This window comes from Trachypithecus francoisi, unplaced genomic scaffold (genome assembly GCF_009764315.1).
Source record: "Trachypithecus francoisi isolate TF-2019V2 unplaced genomic scaffold, Tfra_2.0 Lachesis_group15, whole genome shotgun sequence".
NCBI classification, from domain to species: domain Eukaryota; kingdom Metazoa; phylum Chordata; class Mammalia; order Primates; family Cercopithecidae; genus Trachypithecus; species Trachypithecus francoisi.
In genome coordinates this window covers 32411975-32433268 of record NW_022681460.1, presented here as the reverse complement: position 1 = coordinate 32433268, position 21294 = coordinate 32411975, and the positions used below count along the sequence as shown (strand labels likewise).

Genomic DNA, 21294 nt, shown 5'->3' with positions numbered 1-21294 from the left:
TACTGCTTTGTGCACTATTTACCAAAGGCATACCTCTGGATCTGACCTATTTTCTATCTACTTGCTGTGCTTTTCCAAATGGATGTCCTAGAGGCACCCCAAAGTTCAACATGCCAAATCAAAATGACCTTCCTTTATAATTCTGATCCCCCTGCAACCCCCTGAGTTTTATCCTTTGAGTTGCTCAATTTCAAGTCTCTTCCTTACCCTCTATTCAGATGCTCAAGCCTCAGTTCTAGCTCTAAAACATTCCCCCAAATAAGCCCATGCCTCTGATAATGCCCTCCAGGTCCTTTTCTCTTTTGAGCTACTGAAATATCCTCACCTAAGTAGTCTGTTTCAAGCTTTCCCTTATGAAGCTGTCCTCCGTATTTCTACGTTTTCTTTTTGAAGAATTCCATTCCCTACTCATAAACCTTTGAGGACTGCCATGCTTACAGAATAAAGTTGAAGCTCTTCCGCATGACACTGAAGGCCCTTCGTGTTCTTACCCCAATATACCTTCAAAAAACTTCCCTTCCTTCCTTGCATCTCTCTTAAACTACTGGACATTGTACATCTTTTTTTTTTTTTTTTTTTTTGACACGGAGTATCACTCATTGCTCAGGCTGGAGATCAGTGGCACAATCTTGGCTCACTGCAACCTCTGCCTCCCAGGTTCAAGCGATTCTCCTGCCTCAGCCTCCAGAGTAGCTGCAATTACAGGAATCCACCACCACACCCAGCTAATTTTTTGTATTTTTAGTAGAGACAGGGTTTCCCCATGTTGGGCAGGCTGGTCTCGAACTCCTGACCTGAGGTGATCCACCAGCCTCAGCCTCCCAAAATGCTGGGATTACAGCGTTGTACATCTTTTTACACCGCCATCTGCTCAGACTTTTACCTCTCGCAATTATTTTCCCTTTTTTGTGTGTCAAGTACTTTTAAGGCTCAATTGTTACTTTTTTTTGAGATGGAGTCTTGCTCTGTCGCCCAGGTTGGAGTGCAGTGGTGCGATCTCAACTCACTGCAACCTCCACCTCCTGGGTTCAAGCAATTTTCTGCCTCAGGCTCCCCCGAGTAGCTGGGACTACAGGTGCCCACCACCACGCCCGGCTAATTTTTTTGCATTTTTAGTAGAGATGAGGTTTCACCATTTTGGCCAGGCTGGTCTTGAACTCCTGACCTTGTGATCCACCGTCTCAGCCTCCCTAAGTGCTGGGATTACAGGCGTGAGCCGCTGTGCCTGGCTCAACTCAAGTGTTACTAAGGCGTCAGATTCCCAAAGAGAAAGTTTTCTCACCAAAATTAATCCCTTCACCCTACCTTTTTCTCTCTTCAGGCATTCGTTGTTGTAGAGTGGGGAATATAGCTTGTATTTTAGTTATGTCTTTTCTCCCCATCCCACCTGAACTTTCAGCTCTGCCATATATCCTTCTATTTCCTTAACATATATTACACATAAGCCCCCACACATTAAATTGCAGACATACTGCTCAAAATGACAAGAGCTGACAAACGCTGGACAAGGAAAGAAGGGTGGTTGAGGTAGTAGGATTACTACGTTGTGTAGGAATTTTTATAACCATATGCAAAAATGTGTTAAAACCTGTGACAATGTCCTTTTCTAGAATCACAAATTGATTTGGGAGAGATGTCAGAACTCATTGTAGTCAGTCATTAGTATTAATATTTACAACAGACTACTAACAAAAGCTAAAATTGGTGACTAAAACTTGGGACATCTTCAAACTAAACTTTCAAATGAGCTTCCCATCCATTTGTGAGGAAGGCCTATCTGCATTTGTAAGGAAGGAATGGTGACTCTTACAAAACATCAAACAGAAGGTTCCTTTGTATCTTCCATCTTCTTTGCTTGACCTGATTGCTTAACATTCCCACTCAAAATCTGTCTCCCTTACTTCCTCTTGGCCTTTTTCTTTTTTTTTTTTGAGACTGTGTCTGTTACCCAGGCTGGAGTGCAGTGGCCTGATCCTACCTCACTGAAACCTTCACCTCTCAGGCTCAAGAGATCCTCCTGTCTCAGCCTCTAGAGTAGTCCAGTACTATGCCCAAAAACCTCAATGCTGCTCCTGGTAAGAAAATGTAGATTATGGCCAGGCATGGCGGCTCACATTCAGCCACTATGAGTAGAAGTTAAAAAAATCCAACCACACAAAATCATCTAGTCACACATTCAAACATGAGAAAGCCACACACAAAGAGTCAAGACTATTTTAAAAGGGGGGGCCAAATTATTATTATTTTAAAATTTGATTACAACCAATTTTGTTGGCATTAAAATTAAAGGCATTAAGCTGGAATGGATATATACCAAAACCAGAAATTGAGTTTGGCAAAAATGGGAATAGGAGTTGTTCAGTAATTTCAAATTAGAAATCAATTTAGAGAAACAAACCCCATGCTTACATTGATTGTGCCACAGATTTAAACTTCAGTAGTGCATTAGTAAACTGTTCACATTTAGATCTTCACCTTGAGATTTGACAGCTGTTTCTTGAAAAAAATCTCAGTACCTTGTGCAAATAAAATCGGTCTTCCATGTGCCTTAGCACACACTTAAAATTTCTCCATTGTATATATACAAAACACCTGCAATGTGGGCAGGGCAAAATACATACTTTCATAACAAAACTATAATATACCTCTCAAGTATGAACAATATACACATAATACATGGTATACAGTATTTACAAAATATAAAATATAATACAAGCTGTTTGTATGTAATTTTTTAAACTCATCTTTTGCAATTGTATGTTGTTGCAACAAGGCAAATTTCCATTTCTGTACCAATTTTCTCAAGAGTCCAGGGATATGGGAAAAATTATGTTTTACACACATACTGAAATCTGAAATCTAAGTTTGAACTTTCAGGAGCGTTTTTAAGTGTACTGCCATCAGCTCCCTGTTTTGGTTGGAATTTTCAACAGTGCTTCCCATCCAGTGACTAGGAGGCTTTGGAAGAACACTAGGAGAAGGTGGATCACTAAACTTTGCCCCAGCATAATTTTCCTTTTGGCTCACTTCAGTTAGAAATGCTGATTTCTTCAAATGCGAATTTTTAATGTTCTCGGTATTTTTAAAAGGCTTTTTTTCCTGCTTCTGAATTCTGTCAGATGAAACAGAATCCTGCCAAAAGCTGTTTTCATTTCTTTTTGCAGAGGTGATCTTGGTTAGTGGCAAGTTATATTTGCTTTTCTGTCTGTTTATCTTTGGTTGCTCATACAAGTGTATACCATGAACAAGCTGGCCGTGGGGAAGGGCAATTTTCTCCGATTTTCCCATCTTTGATTTTAAAACCTACAAAGACAAGAACACAAAAGTAAATATAGTTTCTAGATATAAACCAGTTATGAACCTCATATCACATATCTAGTTTTGTTGTGTTTAAGTTTGCCCACAGCCATAGAAAAGAACAAAATTATGTTCTTTGTAATAATACATATGTAGTTGGGGGCCATTACCCTAGACGAATTAATGCAGAAACAGAAAAACAAGTATCACAAGTTCTCACTCATAAGTGAATTTGGGAGCTAAACGTTGCGTACAACATGGATATAAAGTGGGGAACAACAACAGACACTAGGCACTACTAGACGGGGAGGGGACCTATAGGTACTATGCTCACTACCTGGAATGGGATCATTCATACTCCAAACCTCAGCATCACGAAATATACCGATGTAACAAACCTGCACAAGTACCTCCTGGATAAATAAAATAAAAGCTGAAATTACAAAACCTTTAATTGGGATGGTGGCTCACGCCTGTAATCCCAGCACTTTCGGAGGTCAAGGCAAGTGGATCGCTTGAGCTCAAGGAGTTCGAGACCAGCCTGGGCAACATAGCAAAACCCCATGTCTACTACAAATATAAAAATAAGCCCGGCATGGTAGCACGCGCCTTGGGAGGCTGGCTGAGATGGGATCCCTTGAGCCTGGGAGGGGGAGGCTGCAGTGAGCGGAGATCCATCGTGCCACTGCATTCCAGCCTGGAGTGCGATACAGACCGACCTGTCTCTAAGAAAAAAAACAAAAAAAACTTAAATTTCCCTTGACTTTTAAGTTCACTCTTGTTTGCCACTAAAAATGCAGTTAATCACCACTGCTAGTTACCAGTATGCAACGTGAACCAGTTCTAAAATGTCAAACTAAAAATGTCTGAAATAACCCAAGTCGACCTTTCTACAACTGTAAGTTAGACTAATGAGCTCTCTTCCAAATACCAGTGCCAGAAACAACGTTTGCTGTGTACCCCCCACTTCCTGGTTTAGTAACTGCTTCAAGAACGCTGCTTCACTAATCTTAATCTTTCCTAACTTAAGTGGGCCTTATAGGAAGTCTTGAACAGATGGAAAATCATAAGGTAATCCACTAGATCACTGCACTACCAACGCTTGTAACGCGGTAGTAAGCAAGACACGATACGAAAGTAGAGCACAACTTTCCACGTCTGTAAGGTTCACTGCCAGAGCTCCCTGGTTAGTAGCTGTTCTAGAAAACAGGCCAGGAAACAAGCACAAAAACTTTTAGGTAATCACGGATATTTCAAAAGTCGTGTAATTTTAAAAGGTGGGAGACACTGAGAACATAAGTTAAAGAAACACGGTGGGCGAATTTAGTAATTTTTTCCCAAGGGCACAAACCACAAATCCCTAATTCAATGCAACATTCTTCACTACATAAAGGGAACTTTTTCATTTCATTATTTCGAAGAGTCACTTAAGTCCGTCAAACGTTATTTTGACAAGACTTTGAAATCATTTCGTAGACTTAATCCCATTTAAACTTCTATCCATTTTATTCTAATCCAACAGCACTGCAATCAGCAGTCGCTAACTCTTCTGAAAACTTATTCCGGACACACTAACACGAAGTACACAGTGGCAACGGTAATAAAATGAGTTTTGTGCGGCTCCTGCCAACTCCGAACTTAGAAGGAACCATTAAGTAGGTCAAGCCCGCGGCCTGGACTGCGCGTCCCACACGGGGCACCTCATACTTCGGCACAACTCCAAACGAAACCGAGCTGCTCAGAGCCCACTCCACCCCCCACGGCGGGACGTCAGAAACCGTCTCCGCGTTTCACCGACTAGGACTGGGGCTCTCCACAGCCGGGAGGCCGAAAGCGGGGCCCCGTCCTCCCCTGGCCGCCCACACTCGGCCTCGCCTCCTTCATGGGCGCCGTAGCGCCGGGCACGTAGCGCGCTGACGTCAGCCCTCCCGCGGGCCCAGTCCCTGCCCCCACACTGCCGCGCGCCCGGAACGCCGAAACCCCCTGGAACGCCGCCAGCCTTCTAAATCGGGGCTGTTGCTGGGGCGCAGCGGCGCTTTTCATTGGCCGACTCCTGGAAGCCAATCAGAAGCACCAGCGCATGCCTCCCCTTCCCCCTTCTTCCCCCAAAGCAAGAATGGAGAGGGCGTCACGGAAACTTCCCTCCCGAGTAAACAGCCGCCCCCCCACCCCGCCCCCACCCGCCCGACCCCCCGGGTGCAGGACCTGCAGCCCCAGAGCTCAGCCGCCACCGCGTAAGGGCCCGACTCCCCAAAGGCCCGCTGGCATTCCTTACTTCTTTCCTGAGCGGGGTTTGGCCGGGAGCCGCGGGCCGCAACGGGGCAAGGTCGGGACTGGCTCCCTCCGTGCGGGTTGCGGCTGCAGGACTCGGGGGCAAGGAGGCGGCCGGGCCCGGGACCTCCTGCGCTGCTCCGGTCGGGCCGGTCGCCGGGCTCCGGCCGCCCTCCAGACTGGGCCGGTGCTGCTGGTACTGGTGGAAGCGGCTGGGCAGCTGCCCTGCGGGGCTGGCCCGCACCTTCTTCTTTCGCCGCTTCTTCGGCGCTGCCCGAGGGGTGCCTCCCGCCACGGCGAGGCTGCGGTTGGGCAGAGCTGCTGGAGCGCGAGGCTGCGGGGTCAGACACGGGCCATCTCCCCCTAAGAAGTGAGGGAGGAAGAGGGTCGGGGGCAGTGCCCGGGGGTCCGGGATCCGGGGTAAAGGAGGCGGAGCCGTGGTCACCATCGGTAGGGCTCCGAAGTAACCGCGGGAGGAAAAGCCAAGCGGCGCAAGGCGGCCACCCAGGACAAGCGGCTCCCGCTGTGGGACGGAGACGACGGTCATAGCGCTAGGAAGCTTGTCGCTCAGCAACGAGGCGAGAAGGAGGTGAAGCCAGTGAAAATAGGGTGACGGCGATGGATGCTGCTAGGAGAGCCAGAGAAGATCGCGGTACATGACTCGGGCGGTGGCGGCGCAGCAACAAATAGCCACAGCCCCAGTTCCGAGTGTTGTTATCGGAAGCTCCGCCCCGCGCCCGCCCAGTTCCCTGCGAAAGCCCAATCAGAGTGCGACAAGGCAGGCCACGCCCCTCGCTCCGCCTCCGCCGCTTTGGGTAGACACACACAAACAACCAGCTTGCCGCAGCCTGGCACAAAGAGCGAGCACTGCGCAGGCGCTGCCGGGGAGCTCTTTCGGGAAGAGTCGGTCCCGCGAACAATGAAATTGGGTTTCCGCCCCACCCTCCTTACCCCTCCCCAGCACGCCCCCGCGCTTCGCCCGGCTAGGGAGTGGTGGGACTGAAAGGTCCCGGCGGAGTTTCTTGATGGGGGTGGGGAAGGGAGGGGGCAGAGGAGGACGGCAGTAAGAACGGGGACGGGGAAGTGGGGGACGACTCTGGCAAGGCCACGGTTGCCGCCTCCGCTGCTGACCTTGGGGAAGTATCCGTTTTATTTTCAGCCCAACATTACAGCGTTATCATTTTAAAATAAAGATTTCTAAGTACGCTGTAAGGATTTCTTCTCTAGCAATCGTGGAGAAAATCAGTCTACATTTAAATTATATCTACTGAAGTGTGGCTCACGCTTCTTTCATTTACTTGGTTCAGCATCGCTGCTTATTAGTCTCGGTGATCAGAGTTAAAATCAAAGCGACTTACTGATTGAATTGGCCCCTCAATGTATAAAAAGTTCTGCGTAAATCCATAAATGGAAGCTGGAGTTTTTACTGACTTCATACTTGAAGGATTGTGAGACTTTGGGATCGCAACATTGTGCCTGGTTACTTGAGGCAAGGCATTCCGGCTTGCATCTCAAAGGGAGAAAGTGAAACAGCTCTGCAATATACAGAGTATTTTGTTAGCTGCGTGTGGATAGAAGTTTCTCATGATCTCCCCGCACTGCTCAACCACAGAAAAGAATTGTGGCCATAATTTATCAAGCATTTATGTTCCAGGAACTGTTATTTACATAAATTGTCTCACTTTAACCTCACAACAACCCTTATGAATAGGTACTAAGAAAGATCAGACCTCAGCTCTGCGAAGTAGGCAGGCTGTCGTTCTATTCATTTCACTACCAATGCCTGGGGCAATTGTTTAAAGGCATTTTGTTCCTGATTAGCTGCCTACGCATTATCTTTATGTTTCTGGAATTTAAGATAACAAAGAATGTATAGCTAGTCAAGAGCCCATGATATTGTATGGTAAACACACACATTCATGGTAAACAATTTAGGAGCTGCCTCTTTTCCTTTAGAAACGTACTTGTAACTTGCTAATCTGAGTGTATATTCAGGGCAGCTTGAATCTGTGGTCCTGGGTTGCGGTCCTCAAGCTTGGCCTAATTTTGCCCCAGCTTCTTTTTAGAGGGACACTGCTATATTTTATCCCCATTTTACAGCTGGGGAAACAGGCTTAGAAAGGCTAAAGGATTTGTCAAAGATCAAACGGTAAGTTAACATCAGAATTTGATCTCCAGTCCAGGTACGGCAAGACAAAAGTTTTCATTTTTTTTTTTTTTTTTTTTTTGAGTCTCGCTCTGTGGCCAGGCTGGAGTGCAGTAACGCTGTCTCGGCTCACTGCAACCTCCGGCTCCCTGGTTCAAGCTATTCTCCTGCCTCAGCCTCCGAGTAGCTGGGATTACAGGCACGCGCCACCACACCCAGCTAATTTCTGTATTTTTTAGTAGAGACGAGGTTTCGCGGTATTGGCCAGGATGGTCTTGATCTGACCCCGTAATCCACCCGCCTCGGCCTCCCAAAGTGCTGTGATAACAGGCGTGAGCCACTGCACCCAGCCCTGCCACACTGGATTCTATGTTACTAGAAGACCACAGTAATCTTACACTTCTGTATCCTCACCGCCTCTCCGCTAGTTTTCAGCTTTGGAGTAGTAAGTAGTTAGTAAGCAATGAAACGTTTTATGATTGATGGACAGATTGAATATCCAGAAAAATGCTTCCCAATCACTTTATAAACTTTTTTTTTTTTTCTTGAGATGGGGTTTCTTTCTGACACTCAAGTTGGAGTACAATGGCATGATCTCAGATTACTGCAATGGCCGCCTCCCAGGCTCAAGCGATCCTCCAACCCCAGTCCCCCATGCCGCTGAGTAGCTGGGACCAGCAGGCACACACCCCCACTCCTGGCTAATTTTTTTGTGTTTTTAGTAGAGACAGTGTTTCATCATGTTGCCCAGGCTGATCTGGAACTCCTGAGCTCAAGTGATCTGCCTGTCTCTGCCTCCCAAAGTAATGGGATTATAGGAGTGAGCCACCAAACCCAGTCAACCTTACAAGCTTTTAAAACTACCTTTCAGGCCGGGCGCGGTGGCTCAAGCCTGTAATCCCAGCACTTTGGGAGGCCGAGGCGGGCGGATCACGAGGTCAGGAGTTCGAGACCATCCTGGCTAACACTGTGAAACCCCGTCTCTACTAAAAAATACAAAAAACTAGCCGGGCGAGGTGGCGGGCGCCTGTAGTCCCAGCTACTCGGAGGCTGAGGCAGGAGAATGGCGGTAAACCCGGGAGGCGGAGCTTGCAGTGAGCTGAGATCCGGCCACTGCACTCCAGCCCGGGCGACAGAGCGAGACTCCGTCTCAAAAAAAAAAAAAAAAAAAAAAAAAAAACTACCTTTCAGGCCGGGCGTGGTGGCTCACGCCTGCAATCCCAGCACTTTGGGAGGCCAAGGCGGGTGGGTCACCTAAGGTCAGGAGTTTGAGACCAGCCTGGCCAACATGGTGAAACCCTGTCTCTACTAAAAATACAAAAATTAACCGGGCATAGTGGCGTGTGCCTGTAATTCCAGCTGCTAGGGGGGCTGAGGCAGGAGGATCGTTTGAACCTGGGAGGTAGAGGTTGCAGTGACCCGAGATCATGCCACTGCACTCCAGCCTGGGCAACAGAGTGATACTCCGTCTCAAAAAACAAACAAAAAAACTACATTTCATTCCGATTGCTGAATTTTACTCATTTTTGTTTCTGCAACATGTAATACATAGTAAGTGCTCATGTTCATTGGATGAGTGGGAATCATGTACATCCAGAGCTGCGAAAGAATCTACTTTTTCAAGGTACTTTCCATCTGTCATCTCATTTTGTTCTTACTCTAGCACTTTAAAGTAGATATAGACAGATCCTATTTAACGTGTGATGTAAATAAATCTAAATATATAGTAACGTGTGTGGGTGGGTCACACAATGAGGTAGGAATAACTCGAACTCCTGATGCCTAGTCCAATGTTCTTTTCACTATATCCCATGGTTTTTAGGCTTGACTTTATCTGGGGATAATATCATACAGTCCTGGAGAATAATCTACCCTTCAGGGACCTGGTCATTGGTAGCCAGCTCTGTGGGGCCCTTGGTCAAAGATACTTATCATTGTCTATGTGTATTTCTTGGGTGAATGTTGGAGGAATTATGTGTATAACTTATCATTTTGAGGCCTTAAGGGTAGGCTTCATGTTTGCCCTGGGTTCTGTACTGTTAGAAAAGTAACCTTGCAGCTGTGACCACCTGGGTGATGGATGCTAAAATTGCTAAAATGCTGCCCACCACTAAGAAACAGAATGGGAGCTGAAATGGGGCACCAGAAGAGAGCAGTTGAGGTGTTATAAACTAGATGATTGGATTTAGTGTTACTCTGTGTGTGTAGTCTTTGTAAACTCTTAGTCTTTAGTAATGTCTAATTTTACTGTTTAAACCTAAGTGTTTTAGGTTTAAACATATAGTGTTAGCTGTGCTATATGATATAAAGGAAAAAGATCAGCCTGGGTGCCATGGCTCATGGAGGGCAAGGTGGATGGATCACTTGAGGTCAGGAGTTGGAGACCAGCCTGGCCAACATGACAAAACCCTGTCTCTACTAAAAATACAAAAATTAGCCAGGCATAGTGGTGCATGCCTGTAGTCTCAGCTATTTGGAAGGCGGAGGCAGAAGAATCACTTGAACCTGGGAGGTAGAGGTTGCAGTGATCTGAGATCACGCCACTGCAGTCTAGCCTGGGTGACAGAGCAAGACTTCATCTCAGAAAAAGAAAAAAAAAAAAAAATCATATCCTTTTGCTTGGGCCCAAAAGGCCAATCTTGGAGGTAACAAGATATTCCAAGGGTAAAGGAAATTTTAGGAGGACTCTCAGAGTTTTTGAAGCTTTTTGTTCCAGTGTGTACGTCTTGGTTTTATTTTTGTTAAGCTAATCTTTAGAAGAGTTAGAAGAAAAATAAAAGATTGGAAAGTAAACCAGGTATTAAAGAGCAGAAAAATGAGGTAATGCCCGTTTATGAAATAAGCAACTTACCCGCATTAACACTAAGCAGAACTCCAAATTCCACTTCCCTCTCTTCTATCTTCCTTTGTCTGTCATGTATTTTACTTCTGTCCTCTTTCTCTCCCTCTGTCTGTGTGAAATGTCATTTTTCTTTCCTGCTACACTGAATGTCATTTTTTCCTCTTTATATAGGCTTTATTACCATTTTCTCTACCTATTATTACTTCGATTTTTTTTTTTTTTCTTTTTCAAGACAGGGCTTCACTCTGTCACCCAGGCTGGAGTGCAGTGGCGCAGTAACAACTCACTGCAGCCTGCACCTCTGGTGTTCAGGAGATTCTCCCACCTCATCCTCCCTAGCTGGCGCATGCCACCATGTCTGCTAATTTGTGTGTGTGTGTGTTTGGTTTTTGCCATGTTACCCAGGCTGGTGTTGAACTCCTGAGTTCCAGTGATCCACCCACTCTGGCCTCCCAAAGTGCTGGGATTACAGGCCTGAGCCACCCCACCCGGTCTGTTGCTTAGATCTGTAAAGTCTAAGGTGTGAGGGACACCTGTGTGAAAAGAGGAACACTTAATCCAACTTCTATTTTGCTTTTTTTTTTTAGACGGTGTCTGGCTCTGTCGCCCAGGCTGGAGTGTAGTGGCATGATCTCGGCTCACTGCAACCTCTGCCTCCCAGGTTCTAGCAATTCTCCTACCCCAGCCTCCTGAGTAGCTGGGATTACAGATGCACGCCACCACGCCTGGCCAATTTTTGTATTTTTAGTAGAGATGGGGTTTCACCATGTTGGCCAGGCTAGTCTCAAACTCCTGACCTCAGGTGATTCACCTGCCTCAGCTTCCCAAAGTGTTGGGATTATAGGCGTGAGCCACTGCACCCGGCCTTCTGTTTTGCTTAATGCTCAAATTATTAATCTTTCAAATTTATAAAATAATAGTCTTCTAAACGTAAAACCAGGAAATCAAAATGTTTTTGTTTAGCAAGTAAAAATTTTCCTAACATTTCAGCATTGATTATAAAATTTATAATGTACTCTGAAGAGTTCAAATAAAAATCTAAAATTTGTGTTAAAAAGCAAAATATGCACAAATTTTCACAATAATGACAAATTTATGACACTTGGAGTGCTTATAAAGTATGTTTCCATAGATTGAAATTAATGTCTCCATTATCCCTATACTTATACCTCTCTGGGGTTACAGGTTTGTACAGGTTATAATTTGCATGAGGGTGCCTGGCAAAAGAGTCAAGGGGGAGCTGAAATAGAGCTTTGACTCTGCTCTTGAAGCCATCTTCCCAGGGGCTGGGGCCATCTGGGCATTGCTATGATTTGAATGTTTGTGTCTTCCCCAGATTCTTATGTTGAAACCTAATAACCAATGTGATAGTATTAGGATGTGGGGTCTTTGGGGAGTGATTAGGTCATCAGGTTGGAGCCCTCATGCATATGATTAGAGGCCACAGAGGCCCCTCCTCCTTGTACCATTGAGGACACAGCAAGAAGTTTGCAGTCTGCAACCCAGAAGAGGGACCGCACCAGAACCCGACCAGCTGGCACCCTGATCTTGAACATCCCGGCCTCTGGAAGTGTGCGAAATAAATCTCTGTTGTTTGTTGTCTACCCAGTTTATGATATTTTGTTATAGCAGCCAGAATGGATTATGGCAGATGTCTTTTTCTTATTGGTATAAAGGTGTCAAAAGGACTAATGGCAGCCTTAGGATACAATAATAATGATGGACATTTGATTCTATTTCATCCTCGATATAAAATCAAAAGAAAAAGTATGTTATGGCCGGGTATGTTGGCTCATGCCTGTAATCTCAGGACTTTGGGAAGCTGAGGTGGGAGGATCGCTTGAGCTCAAGAATTTGAGACCAGCCTGGGCAACATGGCAAACCCCACAAAAATTAGCTGGATGTGGTGGTGCCCTCCTGTCATCACAGCTACTCAGGAGACTGAGGTGAAAGGATGGCTTGAGCCCAGGAGGTCAAGGCTACAGGGAGCCATAATTGCACCACTGCCGTCTAGCCTGGGTGACAGAGTGAGACCCTGTTTCAAAAAGAAAAAAAAGAATAGAGAAAGCATGTTATTTAGACCAGCTGATGTTTAACCAATTGCATCTTAGCTGGGTAACAGTCTCCATTATGCCTTCCTTACCAGAGCCTTGCTCTCATTGTATACATTGATCAAGCTTTTAAAAATCTTTGCCATTTGCAGAATGTATTTATTTATTTAGTTAGTTTATGGAGATAGGGTCTTGCTCTGTTGAGCAGGCTGGAGTGCAGTGGTGATCATAGCTCACTGTATCGAACTCCTGGGCTCAAGGAATCCTACCACCTCAGGTTCCTGAGTAGCTGGGACTACAGGCAAGTGCCACCACACCTAGCCAATTTTTAAATTTTTTATAGAGACAGAATCTTGCTATGTTGCCCAGGCTGGTCTTGAGCTTCTAGCCTCAAGCATTTCTCCCACCTGTACCTCCCAAAGGACTGACATAAGTCAATGCCCCTGACCCTGGAGAACTTTTAATGTCTAGTAACTTGATGCCTCTCCCTGAAATACAGTGTATTTTTTAAGTTTCAGTTGACTAGCCTTGCAAAACCTAGTTTCTTATCATTATATATTGACCTGGCCTGTTAATCATTTTTGCAGACTGATTTTGCCTCATTAAGTTGTTATAATTAATAGAGTCATTGAAAGGGTTCATCATGCATGAGATAGGGATAGAATGTGCACGGTTAGCTGTCTTCTTCAGGGCATTTGATTTGGCAAATCTTCATCTTGAAACACACGATTGAATTCTGTTTCTACATGATCCTGTGTGACTCTGGTGCTGACTGACTATTGGATCTCCATTCTGCCTGGCTGGTAGGTGTGACAGATGCTGTGGAGCAGTTCTTTCTGTTCTTGGTATGGCTAATTGTTTTTCCAGGACTGCTTGACTGATGCCCACTTCCCACTATTCTTCTCTCCCTTCTTTCACAATGAAAGGCATGTCTGTGCTTTATAAACTAATATACACTTTAGATGTAAAAAAAAATCATCCACACATATAACTTTTTTTTTTTTTTTTTTTTTTTTTGAGACGGAATCTCGCTCTGTCGCCCAGGCTGGAGTGCAGTGGCCGGATCTCAGCTCACTGCAAGCTCCACCTCCCGGGTTCACGCCATTCTCCTGCCTCAGCCTCCCGAGTAGCTGGGACTACAGGCGCCCGCCACCTCGCCTGGCTAGTTTTTTGTGTTTTTTAGTAGAGACGAGGTTTCACCGTGTTAGCCAGGATGATCTCGATCTCCTGACCTTGTGATCCACCCGTCTCGGCCTCCCAAAGTGCTGGGATTACAGGCTTGAGCCACCGCGCCCGGCCACATATAACTTTATTTCTGCAACTTTAAAAAAATTAACATCTATGTTATCACATTCACTATCTTTTATAGTCAAACTGTTTATTACTAAATTTTTCCTCTGGAGAATCATTATGGACTTTAATAGATTCAAATAGTTTTAATTATCCATAATCATTTTCCTTTTTTTTTTGCTCAAACCTTAGGGTGTAGCCAGTGAAAACCAAGATATTTCTATTGTAGCAGTTTTGTTGCCTCAAGTATTACCCCAGCTCTTTGTCTCACAACCAAGAAAATTAAGGAACATGGACACCAAGAGTGAGGTGGGAGCAAAAGTTTAAAAGACAGCAGAGAGGGAGTCTGAGTGGGTTGCCATTTTTACAGTTGAATACAAAACTTTTATAAGAAACTCACCTCTTCTCTGTAGCTGTTTGTGTAACTTCCCTTATATGTGAAGCTGTGTAACTCCCCTTATCTGTGCAGCTGCAGACATGTCTTTAGTCAAACACAAAGCATAGCTTCTCTTGTTTGTACAACTGTGGATATGTTTTGGGTAAGTACCCCGACTCTGTACAAGTTCCCCTGGAGCCCACCGTGTACATGCCTGAAAAGGGGAGGAAACTTTTTCCTGGGAGTCACTGACTACACCAAGAACAAAGGCTTCTGTGTTGGGCCTTGCTTTCTTTTCTGTGCAGTTGCAACCTGAGTTTTTCCCCAGGCTGCTCTATTGGTGCCTGTAGCTTGATTTCTCAGGCTTTCTGTTTAAAAGAATTTTACCAAAGACTAGCTTTAGCTGTCTGCCCAACTCATTTTTCCTTTTATCCTCCCGCACTATTATCTCTTTAGCACTTCTCCCAAATATTTAAGAAAACATTTTTGCTTTATATCCATAACAAGATGTTCCATACTTATCTTGGCCTTTCTCTGATCCAAGACATGAAGTGAGCTATTCTATTCTATAAGAAATTTTCGGCCGGGCGCGGTGGCTCAAGCCTGTAATCCCAGCACTTTGGGAGGCCGAGACGGGCGGATCACGAGGTCAGGAGACCGAGACCATCCTGGCGAACACGGTGAAACCCCGTCTCTACTAAAAATACAAAAACTAGCCGGGCGAGGCAGCGGGCGCCTGTAGTCCCAGCTACTCGGGAGGCTGAGGCAGGAGAATGGCGTAAACCCGGGAGGCGGAGCTTGCATTGAGCTGAGATCCGGCCACTGCACTCCAGTCCGGGTGACAGAGCGAGACTGCGCCTCAAAAAAAAAAAAAAAAAGAAATTTTCATTTCTTTAAATGAAGAAAAAGCAGCAAAATCTGGGCATCAGGGATCAACATCAGATAGTTCCTCACGAGACTTGAGATAGGGAAGTGTTTTTCCTACTTTCCACTCACACACTCACAACAATCAACACAGCACACTTCTGTGACCAGATGCATGAAGTTTTCCCTCACACACCAAGCACTTTAGGGGACAACAACTGAGTGTCCTATATATATCATTCAATTTAATTCTGACACTGTCTACCTGGAGTTAGAGTCAGATCCCATAGGTTAAGGGCTCAGTCCCACAAGACTGCCGCCACTTCAGACACCAATGACAAGTAGTAGGTTGTCACCTATACTTTATTTATTTATTTATTTTTGACACAGGGTCTTGCTCTTTCACCCAGCCAGGAGTGCAATGGTGCTATCATAGCTCACTGCAGTCTTGACTTCCTGGGCTCAAGTAATCCTCCCACCTCAGCCTCCTGAGTAGCTGGGACGATAGGTGTGTGCCACTACTTCAGGCTAATTTTAAAATTTTTTGTGGAGGTGGGTTCTCACTTTGTTCTCAGGCTGGCCTCAAACTCATAGGCTCAAGTAGTCTTCCTGCCTCGGTCTCCCAAAGTGCTGGGATTACAGGTATGAGCCACTGTGCCAGGCTTCCCTCTACCCTCTTCTAGAGTTAGATTAATTTGCTAAAACAGATCACAGAACTCAGGGAAACACATACATTTACTGGTTTATTATAAAGTATAGATAGGATACAGGAGGCCAGGCACAGTGGCTCACACCTCTAATCCCAGCACTTTGGGCAGCTGAGGTGGGTGGATCACCTGAGGTCAGGAGCTCGAGGCCAGCCTGGCCAACATGGTGAAACCCTCTCTCTACTAAAAATACAAAAATTAGCTGGGCATGGTGGCGGGTACCTGTAATCCCAGCTACTCAGGAGCCTGAGGCAGGAGAATTGCTTGAACCCAGGAGGCAGAGGTTGCAGTGAGCTGAGATCACGCCACTGCTCTCCAGCCTGGGCGATACAGTGAGACTCCGTCTCAAAAAAAAAAAAAAAAAAAGAGAGAGAGAGATTATTGTTTACATTATTTTTTCTTCATTGCAAGAATTAACTTAGGTTACCTAACGTAATGGGTTGTTTTAAGGATATGCACACATAGACATAAGGAAGACAAGAAGACTGACCACATACCAGGCCTCATAGGATACCAGGAAAACCTTCATACCCAGAACTCATGGAAGGAACAAGAATTGTAATGTAGTACCTGACTGACTTGAAACGACATTTGGAAACTCAAAATTGATTCAAGATCCAATACAGCCTTAATTACTAGGTTACTTGTTACTTCTTAGCAAATGTTTGTTGAGCCTTACTCTAAAAGACTCAACCACTCTTTCTGTTTGTTCTTTTTCTGTATTTCTACTTCTACTATCACTACCACCTAGCTCTCTGTTTACCTAAAGTTCAAATTCCAGAGAGAGGGAAGCTGATTGGTTCAATATGGATTGGTCCAGACAGGATAATTGGATGGTTAGTCAATATCATCTACATTCAGCAGCACTCTCTTACTAGACCTGTCCTGGGTGGCTTCTGGCCAGGATGGTGAGGCACCTGTCTATAAAGAACCACTGAGGTCCATTTCAGGAACTGTGGACAGACAAAGCATTGAGAGGATTGGCCAGGCCAATGTGGTAGTTTTAGGAGGTTGAGATTGTTTCAGGAATGAAAGCAAGAAACCCAGGGCAACTTGAGGAAGTAAGAATCCTAGGGCAACTCTAGGAATTTCTGACTTCTCTTGGAAAATTGAATTCATTCCTTCCTTCCTTCCTTCCTTCCTTCCTTCCTTCCTTCCTCCCTCCCTCCCTCCCTCCTTTCCCTCTTTCTTTCCTTCCTCCCTCCCTCCTTCCCTCTTTCCCTCCTTCCCTCCCCTCCCCTTCTCCCTTCCTTTCCCTTCCTTTTTCTTTTCTCTTTACTTTTCTTTTCTTTCTGACAGGGTCTCACTCTGTCACCCTCGCTGGAGTTCAGGGGCTCAATCATAGGTCACTGTAGCTTTGACCTCCTGGGCTTAAGTGATCCTCTCACCTCAGTCTACTGAGTAGCTGGGACTATAGGCATGTGTCATCGTGCCTGGCTAATTTTTTTTCTAATTTTTAAAAATATTACAAAAAAGTAGTTTATGTAGCTTTACAAAAGAGAAATGGGGTCTCGCTGTGTTGCCAAGGCTGGTCTTGAATTCCTGGGCTCAAATGATTTTCCTGCCTTGGCCTCCCAAAGTGCTGGAATTACAGGTGTGAGCCACTATGCTCAGCCGGAAAACGGAATTTCTAGTAACACTGTCTCATTGATCTCTGGTGGAGCAACAATTGGCTAAAGCTGAGTAGAGAATACCCTCTTAAAATAAGACCTGTGCTCACCCAGCTTATTTCGCTCCTTTACTTACCTGACTCTGGGCAAAAAGCTTGAAACTCCTACACATATAGACTGGAGGCAGTGAGGCAAATGGTACTAACTCAGCTGTGGGCACTTGGGGACTTGGACTAAGATAGTTCAGAGGAAATGGAAACGTAGACATCTTAATAAAAACCTGAGTCCTGGCCGGGCGCGGTGGCTCAAACCTGTAATCCCAGCACTTTGGGAGGCCGAGACGGGCGGATCACGAGGTCAGGAGATCGAGACCATCCTGGCTAATACGGTGAAACCCCGTCTCTACTAAAAAATACAAAAAACTAGCCGGGCGACGAGGCGGGCGCCTGTAGTCCCAGCTACTCGGGAGGCTGAGACAGGAGAATGGCGTGAACCCGGGAGGCGGAGCTTGCAGTGAGCTGAGAGCCGGCCACTGCACTCCAGCCTGGGTGGCAGAGCAAGACTCCGTCTCAAAAAAAAAAAAAAAACCTGAGTCCTGGTAACTGGTGACATTGGTCAAGCTGGGAGACTAGACAGGGTAGAAAAGATGAGGATCAGGAGAGGAGAGAAGAAAGAAGAGTAAAAGCGTGGCTCACAGGTTTCCAAATCTAGTTGACTTAGAGAGGAGCGATAGCTTTGACAGGGATATGAAAACCAACAGGACAATTCGGAGAGAAAATATGATTATCTTATTTATTTATTTTTACTTTTTTGAGACTGAGTCTTACTTTGTCACCCAGGCTGGAGTGCAGTGTTGCGATCTCAGCTCACTGCAACCTCTGCCTCCTGGGTTCAAGCAATTCTCCTGTCTCAGCCTCCCAAGTAGCTGGGATTACAGGCGCCCACCACTACACCTGGCTGATTTTTTTGTATTTTTAGTAGAGATGGGGTTTCACTAAGTTGGCCAGGCTGGTCTTGAATTCCTGACTTCAAGTGATCCACCTGCCTTGGCCTCCCAAAGTGCTGGGATTACAGGTGTGAGCCACGGCACCCAGCCATTATCTTGATTTTTTGTTTTTTTGAGACAGAGTCTCTCTTTGTCGCTCAGGCTGGAGTGCAGTGGCATAGTCTCGGCTCACTGGACCCTCCACCTCCCTGGTTCCAGTGATTCTCCTGCTTCAGCCTCCTGAGTAGCTGAGACTATAGAAGCCCACTGCCATGCCCGGCTAATTGTTGTATTTTTAGTAGAGACGAGGTTTCACTATGTTGACCTGGCTGGTCTCAAACTCCTGATCTCAAGTGATCCACCTGCCCCAGTCTCCCAAAGTGTTGGGATTACAGCACTTGAGTCACCGTGCCCATCTGATTATCCTGGTTTAATAACATTTTCTTTCTCTTTCTCTCTCTCTCTCTTTTTCTTTCTTCCTTTCTTTCTTTCTTTCTTTCTTTCTTCCTTCCTTCCTTCCTTCCTTCCTTCCTTCCTTCCTTCCTTCCTTCTTTCTTTCTTTCTTTCTTTCTTTCTTTCTTTCTCTTTCTCTTTTCTTTCTTTCTCCCCTCCCTCCCTCCCTCCTTCCTTCCTTCCTTCCTTTCTTCCTTCCTTTCTTCCTTTTTTCTTTTCAGACAAGGTCTCACTGTGTCATCCAGGCTGGAGTGCAGTGGTGCGATCATGGCTCACTGCAGCCTTGACTTCCCTGGCTCGAGCCATCTTCCCACCTTAGTCTCTGGGTAGATGGGACTAGAGGCTCATGCCACCAAGCCACGGTAATTTTTTATTTTTTGTAGACACAAGGTCTGGCTATGTTGCTCAGGCAGCTCTTGAACTCCTGGGCTCAAGTGATCTTCCCACCACATCCTCCCAAAGTGCTGGGATGACAGATATAAGCCACCATGCCCAGCCAGGTTTTATTTTTCATGTTCTTCACTTTCAAGCCTGATAAAACTGGATGCAGAGGGTTCACCCTTGTAATCTCAACACTTTGGGAGGCTGAGGCAAGAGGAGAATCACTTGAGGCTAGGAGTTGGAGTCCAGCCTGGGCAACATAGCAAGACCCTGTCTCTATGAAAAAATTGTAAAAATTAGCTGAGCATGATGGCACACAACTGTAGTCCCAGCTACTCAGGAGGCTGAGGTGAGAGGATTGTCTCAGCCTGGGAGGCTGAGGCTACAGTAAGCCATGATTGTATCACTGCATTCCAGCCTGGGCAACAGAGTGACTCTGTTCCCCCAAAAAAGAAAAAAAAAAATCCTAATGAATTGAAATTTTTATGTTTTCTCTCTTAAAAACAAAAGAATCCCCAAATAACTAAGTTGCTTTTTAGTTGCCTGCGAACCATTTATACAAAAAGTGTTCCTACGCTTGTGCAAAATATGGAAATCTATTTATTTAATCATTCTGGTTATCCTTGGTTATTTGACTTGACATCTCCAGAATGGGAGTAAAATTATTTTCAAGAAGTTTAAAATAAATTAAGGAAAATGGATTGAAACATACCCTGCCAAATGTCATTTACTTTTCAGGCCTCAAGACAGTCAGTTCATTCCTGTCCTTCTAGTCAGCTAAAATTCCATAAGGGAAATAGCATATTTCATTTTTACAAAATACTGCAGTGCCCCAATTTTTACAGTATTTAAATTTAAAGTGATATGATAGAATAGAATTTCAGGCTGCAGAGCTCTTTCAACTATGTGATAGTAAAAGGTTACAAAATGAACACTTGTTTTGGAGAAATGCTTATAATTTTTTAGCCTGAGTGAGACTGTATAGAGAGTTTTTTCTTTAGTTTGTAACACTGGAACATAAGAAGAAAAATGAGATTTGATTAATGATTTTCTGGCAATTCATACTAAGAAAAGAACATTTTCATGTCCTTATAACATCAGAAAAATTTAGGATTTGTACAAAACAATCAAATTGACATTGCCTGATTTTTTTTTTTTTTTTTTTTTTTGAGACAGGGTTTCACTCTGTCACCCAAGCTGGAGTACAGTGGTGTGATCTTGGTTTACTGCAACCTCTGCCTCCCGGGTTCCAGTGATTCTCTCACCTCAGCCTCCAAGTAGCTGGGACTACAGGCATGTACCACCAAACCCAGCTACTTTTTGTATTTTTAGTAGAGATGGGGTTTCACCCTGTTGGCCAGGCTGGTCTTGAACTCCTGGCCTCAAGTGATCTGCCCGTCTCAGCCTCCCAAAGTCCTGGGATTACAGGCATGAATCATCGCGCCCAGCAAGTTATCTTTATCATGTTTTTATTTTATCCTTCAAAATATAAGGTTTGTACAAGAAGACAAAACTGACATTCCCTAAGTTATGTCATTTTTACAATTCCTGAACACACAGAGAAAGACCAGAAGTATGTCTGGATTTCAGAGCTGAAGAGCAAGCACAGCCGCCTTCACAGGGAAGCTCAGGATGAACCTGTGTGGTTGATATTCTGCCAAGTTTTATTTGAGACATTGATTATGATTCACAGCCAAATATGACTTATTGCTATAAATGCTATATCTAAAAAGACGGCATTAGCTTTTTGAGTTTCAGGGCAGAGGAGAGGGTGATATTTTAGCCTAACTTGTAAATTAGCATATTACAGTTATTCTTAACATATACAAGTGCATATAATGTGATTGGTTTAAATATTGACACTCATATTCTTTAATTTCTAATGTTCTTTAAGATACTTTTTTTTTTTTTTGAGACGGAGTCTCGCTCTGTCGCCCAGGCTGGAGTGCAGTGGCCGGATCTCAGCTCACTGCAAGCTCCGTCTCCCGGGTTTATGCCATTCTCCTGCCTCAGCCTCCTGA

General features: G+C 45.0%; 1 protein-coding gene across 1 annotated transcript; it reads right to left on the bottom strand.

Moving 5' to 3' along the window:
* Positions 1-2214: 2214 nt before the first annotated feature.
* PNRC1 (proline rich nuclear receptor coactivator 1) lies at positions 2215-6832 on the bottom strand. The gene is made up of 2 exons (XM_033234574.1): positions 5573-6832; positions 2215-3303 (listed from the first exon to the last, which is right to left on the bottom strand). Exons 1-2 carry the CDS (start codon positions 6113-6115, stop codon positions 2860-2862), a joined length of 987 nt encoding a protein of 328 aa, XP_033090465.1. The 5' UTR covers positions 6116-6832; the 3' UTR covers positions 2215-2859.
* Positions 6833-21294: the final 14462 nt, after the last annotated feature.